Source organism: Cydia splendana, chromosome 14 (genome assembly GCF_910591565.1).
Source record: "Cydia splendana chromosome 14, ilCydSple1.2, whole genome shotgun sequence".
NCBI lineage: Eukaryota > Metazoa > Arthropoda > Insecta > Lepidoptera > Tortricidae > Cydia > Cydia splendana.
Genome location: NC_085973.1, coordinates 17,846,101 through 17,862,576, shown reverse-complemented (window position 1 = coordinate 17,862,576; position 16,476 = coordinate 17,846,101). Strand labels below are relative to the sequence as shown.

The window sequence follows — 16,476 nt, the reverse complement described above, 5'->3', positions numbered from 1 at the left end:
ATACTTTTAATAATCTACTGTATTGGACACAGTTTCATTTTATCAAATAGGTATTACGTTTATAACAAATGAGAACGTCTCTTAAATGTGACTACCAATAATAAGTAGATATAGCTGGTCAAGCAGATCTTGTCAGTAAAAAAAGGCGCGAAATTCAAATTTTCTATGGGATGATATCCCTTCGCGCCTACATTTTTCAAATTTGCCGCGGATTTCTACTGACAAGATCTGCTTGACCAGCTATATGTTATAATTTTCTACAGCCAGAAAATTATATTAGGAAAAAACTACCTTAAATAAAAATGTCAAATTCGAAACTCAACTGGTATTTTGATTCAGATTAAGGAAGTACTTGTTCCAATTTAAGAAGATGGCCTCTGTGTGCATTTTTTTTAATTTAGGTACATCATGCTTCCCATTATTCGTTTTTATAAACCATGAGACCATGCCCTTATCATTTGAAAAAGAATATTGGACTTCCTAGGTTGATCTTTTATTTATTTTACACACACCGAAATAATCTCTTTGGCATGCCATTGCAGAGTGCGTAAAACTTAGAGGATATAACCAAACGGAGTAGCCATTAACAGGCGTTCCCCTCTGTCGAAAATAGGCGGCCAAAAGTCATACACATTGTATGGACTGACGTTTATCTGACGGCTATTGTTACGTTGCCTACGTATACATTTGACGTGCCCCTCCCCAGCAAAAATCGGCCGACTTTTTGTACCGAAAATTACAGACAAGGCGTCTCCGTTTGGATATATCCTCTAAGGCGTAAAATGTACAAAGTAATACTATTTAGTTTATTTAGTCTACGATGTTTTATATCTATGTTTATAAAATAAAATTTACATTGATGTTTTACAATAATATAAAGTGAAGCGGAGTATTTTTCTTTGAGTTTATTTACAAAATCCTTTTTACGATCTAGAACTGTGACAAGAGAAAGTCAAGGTCAAAAATAAACGCAATTTTTGTATCAAGGGTAGTCAAGACAATACATGACGTTGCAAATATAAACAAAAATCAACCAAGAGGCCAATTCGAATTTACATTTTGATGTCAAAATGATGTCATTCGCTCGCGCCAAGACATGCACGAACAAATACGAGCGAAATGCACGCGCGAACGATTGCTAAATGAAATCTTTTATTTTATTAAAATGTAAGATTAAATTAGCCAGCAAGGTAGTTATAACAAAATGACAAGAAATGTTTTTGTAAAGACAGGGTTCTGCAGATAAACTAAACAGTAAATTTAAATAAAGACTAAACTCAATAGTAAGGCTAGTTAATAATACTCGTTGTGTGATGTTTATCGTTGCACTCTTTATATAATGACCTACTTACCTTTCCTTTCCTATGATATGATCTCAAAATTACGTGGTTACGCATGCTAATGTTCAGTAAAAATAGCATACCCATAAAACAATATTTATAACGGGTCACTTGGAATTTTTGGTCTAATTTCTCTCAATGTTTCGATCCATTACGAGGATCCTCAACTGGACTAATCCGACAGCGACCAAAAATTTCGTCGACCCTATAAAAATATAATTTTAAGAAATGTGTAGCGGAAAATGGCAAGCGTACCTAAAGCGAGTTTCAAAATGTTTCACCATTGTGTGCTACTTAAAGTCAACCAAGTCCATCGTCTATTCAACTGACCTGCTAGCATGAGTTGCGTTCTCGCGCGCGAGTCCATGCTTGAAGTCGCGCTAGATGTATAGAGTCGCACGCGAGAACGCATCTCATGCTAGCAGGTCAGTTGAATAGACCATGGACTTGGTTGACAGAATGCAACTCATGTAGCCGAATTTTTATATTAAAGGAAAAAATGGAAAAATTACGCTTCCGGCAAGACTTGAACCCGCAACCTCCGCAATCCGTGCGTTAGCTCTCCTAATTGAGCTACGGAAGCCTACCAGAATCTCGCGAATCTTTCCATTCCTTCCCTTATTCCTTCATGTAGCCGGTCAGGATGTATTGACACCTCTTTGCGTCGTAATCCTCAGTATAGAGGGTCGTGACCTCCCTTATGAATCACCTTCTCTCTCACGATCTCTCTCCATGTGGCTCTGTCCTTGGCGGTGTGCAGAGCCATGTGTTGACAACATGCCACTTAAACTATAGCCAGTGCAGTGCTAGTATTGTGATGGTCATCTCTCGACATGTGATGCATATCGTGGTGTATCCCGGCCTCCTTTAGTATCCGCATGCGTGGCCCCAGGGGCACCCCCAGGGCCCGAAGTTTAGTAGCTCAACATTAGGCTCATCAACTGGTTGACCATAGACAACCAAGTCTAATATGGTTTAGGTCTATTCAACTGGACGTCTTATCAACATGCCACTTAAACTATAGCCAGTGTAGTGGTAGTATTGTGATGGTCATCTCTCGACATGTGATGCATATCGTGGTGTATCCCGGCCTCCTTCAGTATCCGCATGCGTGGCCCCAGGGGCACCCCCAGGGCCCGAAGTTTGTCTTCTCCGACGTATGGTAGCTCTGCTGCTCCGACTTTCTCCTTTTCCAGCAGAGCTGCGTATTTCTGTTGATAAAAATAAAATTATTGTTGAAAAACTCTGTTTATGGTAGGTAAGTACAAGATTTAAGAGTGATCCTGAAGAGTCCAGGTGAAAACGAAATTTTTTTTTCTTAATTCACACTCACGTTTGAAGTTTCCGCAAAATCAAACTACGTCATTTATTTACGTAAGTACGTTCTTCATCTCTAATTATCTGACGACTTGCCGTACAATGCTATTTGATTTTATCTTTACATAATCTACATAAATAGGTATTAATAATAACCTCTAGCCGCCCATATGTCAAACCTTGCCAAGCAAAGTGAAATTTTATTTTGTCAACACAAAGTTCAAATTAGAATGGAACAGGAGACCTTTTTATAGGTCTCTGGGCGGCTAGAGGATAAATCAGGACCTCCTGGGTCGCGTGTAACTTATAAGAGTTATAAGCCAAACCCATGTTGGTGTCTCTTTTTACCAAATAAAGGTACAAAAGAGACAGACAACAACGGTTACAGGTTGGCTACATGCCTTTATAAAACGCGAACATAGTTTATACTATGTAAGTTTTGAAACCCGAGCGTGAGACTTAGCGAGTTTAAAGTTAATGACCTCATATCCGAGCTTCTTAAGGAACAGTCTCATGAGCGGCGGCTCGTCTCCGAAGAACTTTGTCAGTCGCTTCACTCGGTCCGGGTTGCTGAAGGAGAACGGGTCAGACAGCGGCAGCTGACCTGTGCGGAGGTACTGCTGGGATCTGTAGACAAATAAATAAATAAACAAATATTAAAGGACAATTTAACACAGATCTATCTAGTCCCACAGTAAGCTCAGTAGGTAAGGCATGTGTTGTATTGTGGGTATTAGACGATGATCCATCCATAACTCAGGAACAAATATTTGTGATAATCACCAGGATTCGAACCCGGGATCTCCTGTTTTATAGGCAGGATCACTACCGACTAGGCTAGGAGGCGACTAGGTAGGAATAAGTAAAAATATAAATAATGTAGAACATGCTTGAGTGTCACGTGGCCAGTGCAGAGCGTGGAGCTCTCTTCCCTGCTTTCTGATCTACTTTTTTCTAGACCGAAGCGACCTTTAGACTTTGTTCATCTTTCCAATCAAAATCACTAAGAAGTATAATATTCTTACGGTATTACGATATATTCATACGGTAGATGGTGCTAGGCATCCCCCTAAGGCGCATATATAGAGGATATGACGGAAGTATTCGCTGTCATCGGGAGTCTCGGTTTCTAGAGCAGTTGGGCTGGTATCTCGGAGTCGTGAGTTCGGGTCTCACCCAAGACAGTGAGTTTTTCAACTTTTTCTTCATTTCTACATATCATCACTTACTTATACATATGCCGCAGCGCAGTGATCTCCGCTCGGATGGCGTCCATCTCCTGCATGACGAGGTGCTGGGTCCGCATCTCGCTGGAGAGATGCGCCACCGAGCGCGCCAACGTCACCACGTGAGACTCTAGACGCTGGAAACGCTTGTTGATGCCCTGTAACAGATACAGTAGATACACGGTTAATATTCGTATTTGTCGTGCAATTTAAGTGAACCTCAGTACTTTTTGTACCGAGACTGACTGAAAAGCAAGACACGTTCGTACGTTTCCGTGAAAATAAGATGAAAAATAAGTATGCACTACATCTGAACTTTGAATGATGGTCCGACATTAAGTTTTAAACACTATATCACATTACATTACAGCTCAGTCGCCATAGATATATCGGAGCGGCCGAGGAGCTTAAAAATATCTGAACATTCTGAACACGCACTCTAACTCCTTGGCAATAGGCGTATTCAGATATTTGTGGGCATCTTGGGCGCTCCGATATGTATGATGGCGACTGTAGGTACCTTGATGTCATGTTTTTTCCTATTCTCATTGGAACTTCGCCGTTTTTCCCGAACTGGACGACTGCTGACTGAACTTGAGGGTAGGGAAGACATGCTACCATACCGGCGCTTAGACGTCAGTCTGAAACAGTCAGGATTAGGTTAGATTACTGATAGAACTGGGGCGTCTCCTCTGTCACTGTTCAACGTCGTATCACAATATTCTATCAGATGGCGTTAACACTTTCTTCGTCGCGCTTACGGAGTTCCGAATATCACTTCGATCCCCAGGCTTAACACTCGTCTGGAGAGGGCACTGTCTAATGGCCCTCTCTACCTTTACCACAGAACTTTTGAATTGTGTTAATATCTTGAGCCAAAACCCCTTCTTGAATAGAAGGTGCCCTTCTCGTACAGCATGCAGTATTTCCCTTTTGTTTGAAGCGGATGTGCAGGAGTGGGGTGCATTCCCAAATTCCACTCTCGATTCACTACTCACATCTGTAATGACGCACCAAATTCTTACAGTCAACCCAAGAAAGGGGCTTAATCAGAAAAACCATAAATATATTTTAATTTCAAACGAATACAACACATTTTCTTTATTTTTAAATCTTAGAATTACTTATTGTTTCTCATAGCAATCGAGAACTGAAAGCATACCTTGCTTCCCACGTAGGCTGCTTAGCCAAGCTAGCCGGCTTCCTCACACCCAGCAGCTGCAGCACCTCAGCGTACATGGTCTCCAGACCACGCAACTGTCTACGGATGGCTCTCGCATCCCCGCCAGACGCGTCGCTGTCGGTGCGCGCGTCGAGCAGCGATGAGAGGTCTAGGCTGCGTGTTGTTGTTGATGTCATGTCTGTTGTGTCGAGGCCGAACACTGAAATGGTAAAAAAGGATTGAAGAAGTAATTCCCGTTTTGCTTCAACATGGAGGTTTGTCACGTGAGGCGATCACGTTGACTGAAACATGTAGAGCAAGTATTTGACTTTATAAACTTTAGTGACGCGTTTTTTTACATATTTAGGGCCACCTGTCCTGTGTAATTTTGCGTATGTAACTGGTGCTATTTCAGAAATCACTTTCTTTTCGGTTATTCAGCAAAATAGGTGCTGAAATCTAGTCGAAAATTTAAGTAAAATGGTATTCTTTAACTTAGATGCCATATCAAATTTGTATGAATGCTTACGATGCTTTTTATAGTGATGATCCCTTTTCGAAGAGTGCTTCTTGTGTGAGTGCCAACGCGGTGAATCTCTCCCACGTCTTCGATCGTCAGAGTACTCTCGTCCTGGCAAGCTGTAACAACCATAAACAAGAATAAGCATCTTGTCTGTATGTATGCAAAGGCAATGCCATATCGTAGGATGGAGGCAGCATCTATAGTTCGTTTTTTTTAGCATTAGAAATAAGGTAAACAATCTTGATGTGTCTTTTAATTGAAAAACACATTTTAAAAATAAGTTACGGCAAATATGTAACAATTATGAATCTAATACGATCATTTATATTCTTCTGCTTTCATAAGTAATATAAAATACTTATATTTTATCAATAAAAGTTCTGATTCTGATTCTGATTCTAAGTAATAGTTACTGATTTTTAAAAAGCGTTTTTCAATTAATAGACATGTCAAGATCGCTTACCTTCTTTCAAGTTCTTTCTAATGCCAAAAAAAACGAACTATAGACTGGATCCGATCATATCAAAGTATCATACACTCTTCAGTGAAATCGACGTAAGAAAGTTCATTCAAGTCTTGTTTTTGTATCTTTTTTGATCGGTAGGACTGTAACTTTCGGCAGTTTTTCCTGCACTTTACTATGCTTTTCTTACCTATTCCTCTTATTGTGGTCTGAAGCTGGCGACAGCGGTGGCAGCGGCGGCGTCACTGAACTCAGCGAGCTCGCCGAGCTGTCCAGCCTCATGCCAGCCAGTTTCGGCTCCAGGATCTGACGCAGCTCGCACTCAACCAGGTCTGCCCATTCGTTCTCAGCTGGAATGTTTAAACATAGTGTTTGAATTATGTACTGGAACACTCTAATCGGTAGACCTTATGCATTTGCAATGAGGTTTACAAATTGTCAGTTAAGAGTGGACGTAAAGCCAGAAAATACACAAATAGACAAGTTTTATAGACACAGAGATCGGCGTGAAGATGGATTTGGGGACAAAAGCGTCAAAAGGCTACCTTGCGGCTGCTGCTGCGCAGGCGGTGCTCGATCCGAGTCTGCGGCGTCAGCGCCGGGCTCGGGCCGTCGTCCGCTCGAATATGCAGCGCTGCCGCGACCTGAATCCACATTCGAAGATTGCCCACCATTCTTGTCATAATCTGTAAACGTAGATTTGGACTGAAGAGTCTTCTTAAAGGTCCAGAACACGTCCGTTTGCGAAAGACTCACTAATGTAGATGCACGTTTGCAATTTTTTTGTACAAACGGTTTGACTTGATTACTTTTTCTTAGAGGAAGCTTTGTCGATAAATTAAATTAATTCTTTCTGAAATCAGACTCATTAGGACTGAACTTTGAGTTTGTCCTTTTTAACATGCGTTACAACGTACGTACATTGTAGTGACAACTGAACATTAAGAGTTTTAATTCTTCACTAGGTAAGTATCTTATGTTTTGGTAGTTAATACCAGAATTAAAACTAACTGAATGAATCTACCGGGCGGAACTCTAGCGATAAATTCAGAGAAAGTCAATTTGACGGTCTGCTTTAAGTGAGCCAATAAATGTAAATAGCTTATTGTTGTGCGTCTGTCCATACAAAATTCTCCCACAATCTGTCAGAGTTAACGAATGTAAAGTAACGACATACCTGAACTGGCACCCGATCCGTTAGCCCCCTTTCTCCCATGCGCTTTCAGATCTTCTATCCTGTTCGGTGTCTGTCTCGACGACGACGACGGTTGTGGAATGTAAGGTTCGGCTTTCCCACTTGAATTGTAAACACTATCAGCAGATTTCTGACTAGCCCTTTCGTCTCTTTCAATTTGTGCTGACGACGAGGCTTCTTCTCTTTGTCTTTGGCTGATTGAATCCGGGGTTCTCCTTTCTTTGTGACTGTCAGGTGTTTTTCTGTAGCTCTCCTGTTTCTCTTGTCGGTTAGACTCTATAGATCTACCGCTCGTCCTGATACGTTCTTCGAAACTTGATCTTCCTTGAGCTGTATCTTGAGCTAATCGGGCTCTAAACCCACCGTCATCTGATTCTCGCTCATCGCAATTTCGTTGAGGACTGTCAACAGATGTGCCCTCGAGGAGATTTCCATGAGAATTTCTTCTTGATCTGTCGTGGATTTGAGGTGTGGTTACTTGAGGTCTTTGTCGTGGCTCGTCGAGTAAGTGAGGATGAGATGAAGCACGTCGGTCGTCTGTCAGGTATCTTTGTCTGATGACTTCTCTTTCTAACTGCTGTGGGCTTCTGAGATCTGGTCTTGAGTGGGACTCAAACTGAAAATAAAAGCGATTTAATTAGGTTAGGAATCTATTGTAACATAAATACCACAATAAAGGAATGAAAACCTTGGAATGAAGAGCTTATGATCAAACAGAATTTACGAAAGTAATTTCTCCTAAATGTCTTAACGTGCAAAATAATTAAAGAGAATGAATGTGAGACTTTCGAAAGTCGTCTTCGATATCGTGTGTGAACTATGTATGGCGTCGTAAAATGGTAATATTCAAACAAAATATTCACTGCATTGTATTGTAATGTTAATGAAACACTCGTAATGTAACTTTCAATGAAAAGACGCTAATGCAGCAACTGTAAGGAAGACAATCACGACATTGCCAACGACTGTTGACGAAAAACAGAACAATGATCCAGTATATCAATTTCTTGTTACGCTGCAACTACTGCAAGAACCCATTCCAGATAACCCAAGCGCGGTTGTTATTATAATTGCAAGCTGCCGTGGGAAGGCATTAATTGCTGGGAACTATTGTAACCTGCTCTTTGTCTCAGTGGGAAAGATCAAAGAATTACAGGGACGCTGGAAAGAGCTGCCGTCATTTTATTCCGTGATTTTTGGTCAGCCATTATAACGAAGTGTTTATTATAACGAAGTGTTGCTTCATGAGTTTTATAGTAAAAGTAAATGTGGGAAGTTTCTAAAGGTAGGTAATTCTGACGACATTTGCGGAAAGAGGCTGATTGTTTAAGGTTGTGTCAAACGTGATTCTGCAAATCATCAGATAGCTTCCACCAGATATTTCCAAATGCGAAATGTAAGCGATGTGACTCGCAATCGCAACTATTAAATTATACATTAAAGATCTCCAAGGTATTGTAAAACTTCATTGAATTACCAAAATTTAGATACTGCTGTCGACATTCTGTCTTATGATTGTTTTAGCGACATCAACTGAGAATGCCCCATTTTGTAAAAGAGCACTGTATTACATGAATGAAGTACTTATTTAAACACATAGCCTACCAGCGTAATTATACGACCCGAAATAACTTAATTACCTGCGTCTGCGGTCCTGTCTTCAAAGAAGTAAAGTTTGCCATTGACCTGACATCCATGTCTCTTTGGTACATCGCACTCCTCCGTCCAGGTGGTCCGTACTGCTGGTATAAAGCATCGGCTCCCAAGGCCTGAGGTCTGTGTGGGCTAGCCAGCATCTCTTGGGACCTGGCTGCGCTGAGGAGCATCTGCTGATGGACTATCTGCTGCTGCATTAACTGCCTGGAATAAAAAAATATTTTTGTTTACTTTATTATTTTACGCTAATGTGTTAAAAACAGAAAGATAAATATACATATTCATATTTGATAGAGTAAAAAAGAAGGAAAGATAAATCAATATATACCTACCAGTGGCATCAAGTTTCATTCAATACCTACATATATTATTTGTCAAACTTATTTTTTTTATATTTAATGAAGAACTGTATCCATGATGATACTTTTGACTTTCTGGTAGAGGTCCCTGACAAAACCTCTATAAATATAATTGAAAGGTTCTCCTCTACATCGACCAAAAAGTGTCACAAAAATTTAGGCGGTTGAAATGCCTGTGATAATATTAGTATTGTTCCAAGATCCTTACCTAAACATTTAAATTTTAGTTTATAATATAAAATTGCTAATCTGACACTTAATCATATCAAAGTTCCAACCAGTAGTAATACTAGTAATTAATGATACCCATTCGATAGAATACAATTAGCATGTTCATTAATCTCATCTATATAGCGATCACTCTGACTGAAGCAGAGATTTTAATACAATTTTGCATAGTGTTATGGACTTGACCGAGCAACTTATAAATTATTCAATTGAACGCTTTTATTACTTATATCGGAAAAATAAAGTATTTTATTGCCACCGATAGTTAAGTACTGAAACTGGTTTACTGACCAGGTTTGATTCTAGACGTACAGGTTATATAAAGTTGGTACCTACTACTTGTCAGCTAGCAGCTAGATCAATGTTACGTAAAAGTTACATCTAAAGTAAATTTGTTATAGCAAATCGAGATAAATCCGCGAAAACGGAAGTTGATTAGAATGATTAGTCATCCAAAATAAAAGATAAGTAAATAACATAAATCGTACTTCACAGCGGTTACTTATGTTATCAAATTTACATAATTCTGTCAAATTGCGAGATTTTGATAAATAGATGAGATTAAGAAATAAAGTAAAAACTATTTTTTAAACACGGCTAACGAGTACTAATAAGGAACCATTTAGTACGTCACTCGCATAACGAAGACGAATCTTTTGAAACTCCGCGCATTAAGATGTTTGACTATAAAAGATTAAAGAGGTTTAGCCACACACATATCAGACAAAACCTTCACTACTTCAAGTTATGATGGAACGACATATATACTTGACACTTACGAGTATTAGTTACTCCGTTGTTAATAATGCAAGTAAATATATAGAGTTAAGTTATGATAATAGTACCTGTGCGGTGACGGACTCTGATAAGCCGCATTATTCGCCATTCCATGACTGTACTGCATCTCCGGCCTATTCTGAATTTCCGGCCTATTCTGCGTCATAGGTCTTCCATATATCTGCTCCTTCCTCGCTGGCTCTCTCGTCGGCTCCGGCTCCCTCTTTCTCTCTTCACTATTATTCAAATTCACTTCAGGCTCCTTCTCACTTTCATTGTTTTCTTTACTTTTGAATCTACTTGATATCATGTCTTTAAGTGTATGATAGGTCTTGCTTACTGATTTGGCGTTTTTAGGAGCGTCACGTGTATTGTCTTTCCCTGTTTCGACGGTGACTGTGATCATTTGTGAATTGTTTTGTTCTGTTTTAGGGCTGTAGTTTTTGGCGGGTACCGGTGGTTTGGGAGTGTCATATCCTTGTGGTCGAGCGGGGTTTTGCATGACGTAGCCATAGTTTTGCTCGTGGTATTGCCTGATGTCTCCGGAGGTGCCAGCTTGGTTCTGTAAATAGATAATACAACTTGAGCATTACAATACAATACGTTTTATTGCACACCTCACATAGTTTACAATAGGTAATGTACAGTAACTTAAACAGAGACAATTGGATAGAGGTAACAACAGGCGGTCTTATCGCTTAAGAGCGATCTCTTCTAGACAACCTTTGCGTAGCATTAATTAAAATGATTATTTTTGATTAATTAATGGAAGTAATATACTGAACAAATTTAGTTATCCTGTCGTAGGTCGCGGAATATTTTGTGATAGTCACTTTGGCGACTAAACAAGCTGAATGAAATAATTTTGGCGCCCTTTAATTTGCGGCTAACCGCAAACGCTCGACAATGAATATATTGCAAGATTAGTATAAAAATTGCCGTATCCAAAAGTATCATGTATTAATAAAATTGTAAAAAAACTTCAATTGCATAATTTAGTAAAGAACGAGTAACCTTTTACCACATATCAATAGTTTAGTCATACATATAGGAAAAAAAAAATCAACCACGAAGAAGAAATATTTTAAGAAAACTTTACATTCCATTTACCTGCTAGCGGTCGAACCAACGACCTCTCCTTACGGTCGCCATCGAATATATCGGAGCGGCCAAGGCGCTCACAAATATCTGGACACGCCTCTATTGTCAACGCGTCAGAGTTTCTTGTTCAGATATTTTTGAGCACCTCGGCCGTTCCGATATATCTGATGGCGACTGTACCTCCACTGGGTTATAACCTCTGCCAGTTAAACTGTTAGATAAATATTTATTGTTTTCCTGGGAACTGCAAAACAATGGGACGCTCTGATTTGATAGAAGAGATTTCAAGTTGTGTCGCCATCAGATATACCAGAGCGGCCGAGGTGCTCAAATATATCTGGACACGCACTCTAACGCCTTGACAATAGTGGCGAGTTCAGATATTTGTTAGCTCCTCGGCTGCTCCGATATATCTGATGGCGACACTGTATAAGAGATAGTTTTCGACGATTCAGAGGAAAATGTGACTTATTGTTTAAGTAATAGTGCTATAAAAGTAGTCAACGACTATTTCTTTGAAGGGTTGCGTGTATAACGGTTCGGTCGTAACTGTTTGAGGAATTTAAGATTTTTAATGGTCTTAATTAGGTACAGTCGACGTCAAAGATATGTTTACATTATTCGCCTTATTACTGTTATTACAAGGGTGTAAGGAGCAAAAGTGTAAACATATATCTTTGACGTCGACTGTACATTTATGTTAGGATCATTTTATGATGATGGATTAGGAACTGTTCTGCTTGTATGTTTAGCGTTTATGGGCTTGAAATACAAATAAAGCCACTGATCCTGGCATTTCACTTTTAGCCAGATTTTATGTATGTATTGGGCGGTTATAAGCTATTGTATGAAGGGAAGGAAATATAGAGGCTATAATATTAAAATAATAATAAGTTATTGTTATAAGGTGTTAAGGTGTAGGTTAAGGTGTTATTTCTGTTCTGTGTAAACTTGTTTATGTGCAATAAAGTGCATGACATACATAAGCTATATGCCAAATCACTTTTGCTATAGGTAGAGTGCAAAATAATCTCAACATTAGACCCTACCTACACTACTGTGTAGGTAGGTCTAATGTTGAGATTATTTTGTTTAGTAGCCTCGAGGATTCATAATTATGGTACCTATGGTATGGTGAAACTTTAATTTATAAATTATATAAAATGAAATAATTTAAATATATTTGTACAGTTTCCCAAATAATATCCTACGGATTCATTCTCACAATTATCCTTACAGGTCACACCTTGTATAAGTATGTGCACGTTTTGTCCGAAGCCCAAGTTAGATAATATAAACAAAGGTCCATGGAATATTAATGGGTCAGTGAACGGCACAATAGAATGTGTTCTTCGGAGCTATGGTGCCTACCAATATGACTGGCTTCCGCAGTCAAGAGGCTCTATTCTTATTGGTTAAACTAGTGGCTCTCAGTAGATTTTTTTTTTTTTAACATAGAAATCTGAGTCGGCCGGAAAAATCCGGCCCTATTTCTCATTACCCTAAAGGCAAAAGTTTCCTAGCCAGAGTAGCTTATAACTGAATAAATGTATAGCCCCGCCGTTTGAGAAATTTTCAAAAACTGGATCGACAAAAAAATCTTCATCGAACCGGCTCACAAAATTTCACGAGAATCGGGTGAGAATTGCAACCTGTAGAAGAGACCATCCGGACATACGAAAGCATTTTTGCCCAAGCTGAAACGGAGACCTTCGCTAACGCTCGGTCAATAATTGATATTGGTGAAAGAAGTTTTTTACGAGGACTTTTTAACGGGAACTGAATACTAGTAGGAACTGGACACATAGTTAAAAATTAGTAAATTAAGATTTTGTTTACCTAAGTTTGGTTTGAGCGCGGCGTAAATGACTCCATTAAGTAATTTAAAATATTTAGTAGGTTAATGAACGATTGAAACAATTGTTTATAAAGATATTACTGTATAATTATTTATTAAACTTATAACTTAATCGTGTAAGAAATATTTTTACTGTTCATGAGAAAACATAAAAAACATACCGATTCTAACTTGCTGTTGTTTTAGTTACACTAACACAAAACTACATTAATTTATAACTTGGTCATAATATTATTTGGTTCTTACTGAGTTTAAATTTAAAAGAATATTTTTCACGCGTAATATAATTCATCATAACTACCTTTTAAGATGAAGACTAAGGAAAATAAAATATAATTTCGATGCAGTTCCACGCCCATCTCAAATAGACAACATAAATTAATCATTATTTAATCAAATTACTATTACAAACAGATTATTATTATTACTAATAGAGAATTACTATTACTAATAGAACTTACATTCTCAAGCGCAAACTCCACCATTTTCCACTCACTACCAAATTAATATCACAAAACTAAACGCATATTCACACACGGCTTGATCCACTCGAACACAAATCCCTGCGCTAGACCGGATGCGCGTGCGACTGCGCGCAGACTGGCTTTGTCTATAGACCGGGGGCCGGCGGGAGAATCTCGACGTCATCCGATAAAAAGTTTAAGAGGGTTATAGAAATAAAAGTCAGAGATCACAATCAAGCAGGTCATATTTTAGTACTTAATGTGGTAAAAGGGTCAGAGATCATAATCAAATAGGTCTATTTGACCACATTTTAGTACGTCATGGGGTAAAAGGTCACAGAAAACAATATTTATACATTAGCATTCTGTTTGTTAAAGACTCTGTTCGAAAATTGAGCGATGCATTGTACAGCCACCTGCAATAATATGTTACACAACGAAGGCCGCAAAATTTTCTGGCACAATCGTATTTGTAGAGCCATAAGAGCCACATATTTTGCGGCCTTTGAAGAGTAAAGTAACATAATAATATTATTGCAGGTGACTAGCTGTACCTACTCCATACTTACAAAGGGTAGGTATATCATTTAATCGGTCAGAGTATTCGTCGGGTGAAAGCAAAAGTCACTAAGTACTATCAAAAAATTAAAGTAACAATGCACTTTATTACACTTGTAACACGGTTTATTGTCCAATAATTTCAATGGTGTTAGTTAGTGACTTTTGCTTGTCACCCGACGATATTTTCATTTAGGTGAGCAGAGAAATGACAATCATCTTATGACCAGCAAACATTTTAAAATAAATGTCATATTGGTTTTGTCGTAACTGAGTGTGTATTCGATCACTTGGGGCTACTTGTATTTGTAGGTGTGCAATAAAAGGTGCGGGCTTGCAATGCAGTATATGGTGAACCTAGTCTATTCACTGTCTCGGGCGAGACTCGAACTTGCAACTCCCGGATACTTACCCGTTGACGTTGACCCGCATCCTTCATATTACGTGCCTTAGGGATACCGCAAGGGCATTACACTTCTAAAACGGCTACCGGAGTTCCAAGTCTAAGCTTAGTCGGAGTTTCTAAGCTCTCTGATTAAACTCGTTTGGAAACTAAGTAGTACCGTAAAATGGGGTGCGTAGGTGCAAAACTGACATTTAAACCTCGATAACATTTTATTTTTACAATATGCAAATTAACTGAATGGTGTATAAATAAGTGTTCCGGACGTTTGTATGTTAGTTTTTATTTTATTTTGGGTAGTTCCATTTCATAAGTTTCATAACTTTGACGATAAACAGGAAATCCCACCTCACCCCGTAGTCCCTCGTATTTGGGGTGAGTTGGGTTTTCATACAAAGGTGATTTTGGAAGATGGTTGGATCGATTTTTTTTATTATGAGTATTACTATAGACCCATTTTAAATTGGAATACATAATTTTTGTAGCAGTAGCCTTAAAATCCCATCTCACCCCCCTTTCATTCCTTCTCTCCCCATTCATAACTCAACTCTCCCCGCGAACCCTACTCACCCCATTTTACGGTACCTATCGTCTCTTTATAGCGATCATCGTAGAAAGTATAGCAAAGCTGCCGTGTGCGCATCATCTACGCCTCATCGTGCGATTGGAGCCGCTTTACTTTCGCGCGCGCGTGCGCCGTTCGTCACTGTATCCATTTATGTTACGGTATAATCTTATCCAAAATTAGGAAGAGTATGACAGCATTATTAAATTCACAACGGGACTTAATCGCGTGTTTAAGTTCTAAGATTTACCTCCGACCCCCGAGTCCCGTTGTGCAATTTAATAATGTTTGATAATCGTGAAAATTTAAATCAGTATGACAGCAGTTTGAAAAATATTTTGTAATTAGGCTTATTTATGTAAGAATAACAGTTTAAATAATTTCAAGTCACAAAAAGTTAAGTTACTTCCTAAGTTTTGAAAAGAGATGAGATTTAAGTATACTTTGTCTAGAAAAACTTCGTAGTTTACCGCGTCTCTGTAATATCGATGCAAATTTTTATTTCCACTAAACACAATTAGTGTAACAACATAAAATATTTGCTTCATAATATAGAATCCACCACTATGACTCAGGAACGTCCTCATAACAAACAGTGAGGGCAACCGGTAAGGGCATTTCTTACCGGATTTAAACCCCGGATTTCATAGGCAGGGTCACTACCGACTACGATGCCAGATATATCTTAAAATTTTTTGACGAAACTTTTAAATATAAGTACGCAGAAGTAGACAAATATGTAGATTTATATCCAATACACCACAGACCATTTCAATCGTGACAAGCGATCATTATTGTTACTGAAGCGTGGCATACTGAGGTGAAATGCAAATTATCGATAGCGTCGAGAAAGCGAGACTGATGGTACCATATCGCCTATCGACAGGTGTCTCATACACAAATCGAAAAGGAAAATTGCGCTACTATTCTGAAAATTTTGACACTTACTAAACTTAACAAAAGTTATAAGTATAGGATAATAAATGTAGGAGTTCCTGTCTGACACTTCACTATACTTAACATCTTGTAAATAACAATTAGCCTAAAATGACATACATTGACATATTTGTTCCTGAGTCATTGTTGTTGTTTTCTAGTTGTTTTCTATGTATTTAAGTATTTATATATTATATATATCGTTGTCTGAGTACCCACAACACAAGCTTTCTTGAGCTTACCGTGGGGCTTAGTCAATTTGTGTAAAAATGTCCTTAATATTTATTTATTTTATTTATTATATTGTCCGCATTTCCATTAGAATCTTAGTGTATCGGGAGACCC

At 38.6% G+C, this 16,476-nt stretch overlaps 1 protein-coding gene and 1 long non-coding RNA gene across 5 annotated transcripts in view; one reads left to right on the top strand and one right to left on the bottom strand.

Moving 5' to 3' along the window:
- The first annotated feature begins 189 nt into the window (after nucleotides 1–189).
- On the top strand, nucleotides 190–894 carry LOC134796675 (uncharacterized). The gene is made up of 2 exons (XR_010144986.1): nucleotides 190–545; nucleotides 776–894. It is a non-coding gene; the product is annotated as an uncharacterized LOC134796675 (long non-coding RNA).
- Nucleotides 895–2,310: 1,416 nt separating this feature from the next.
- LOC134796690 (uncharacterized) overlaps nucleotides 2,311–16,476 on the bottom strand; it is an 85,498-nt gene continuing 71,332 nt past the window's right edge. For all 4 annotated transcript variants that reach the window (XM_063768858.1, XM_063768859.1, XM_063768857.1 and 1 more), the window contains 11 exons: nucleotides 10,315–10,808; nucleotides 8,867–9,086; nucleotides 7,209–7,842; nucleotides 6,577–6,717; nucleotides 6,222–6,381; nucleotides 5,575–5,684; nucleotides 5,046–5,265; nucleotides 4,404–4,524; nucleotides 3,887–4,041; nucleotides 3,140–3,284; nucleotides 2,311–2,551 (listed from right to left, as the gene is read on the bottom strand). In XM_063768858.1, the coding sequence (XP_063624928.1) occupies nucleotides 2,354–2,551; nucleotides 3,140–3,284; nucleotides 3,887–4,041; nucleotides 4,404–4,524; nucleotides 5,046–5,265; nucleotides 5,575–5,684; nucleotides 6,222–6,381; nucleotides 6,577–6,717; nucleotides 7,209–7,842; nucleotides 8,867–9,086; nucleotides 10,315–10,808 (2,598 nt within the window). In that variant the 3' untranslated portion in view covers nucleotides 2,311–2,353. The remainder of the gene's footprint in view (nucleotides 2,552–3,139; nucleotides 3,285–3,886; nucleotides 4,042–4,403; nucleotides 4,525–5,045; nucleotides 5,266–5,574; nucleotides 5,685–6,221; nucleotides 6,382–6,576; nucleotides 6,718–7,208; nucleotides 7,843–8,866; nucleotides 9,087–10,314; nucleotides 10,809–16,476) is intronic.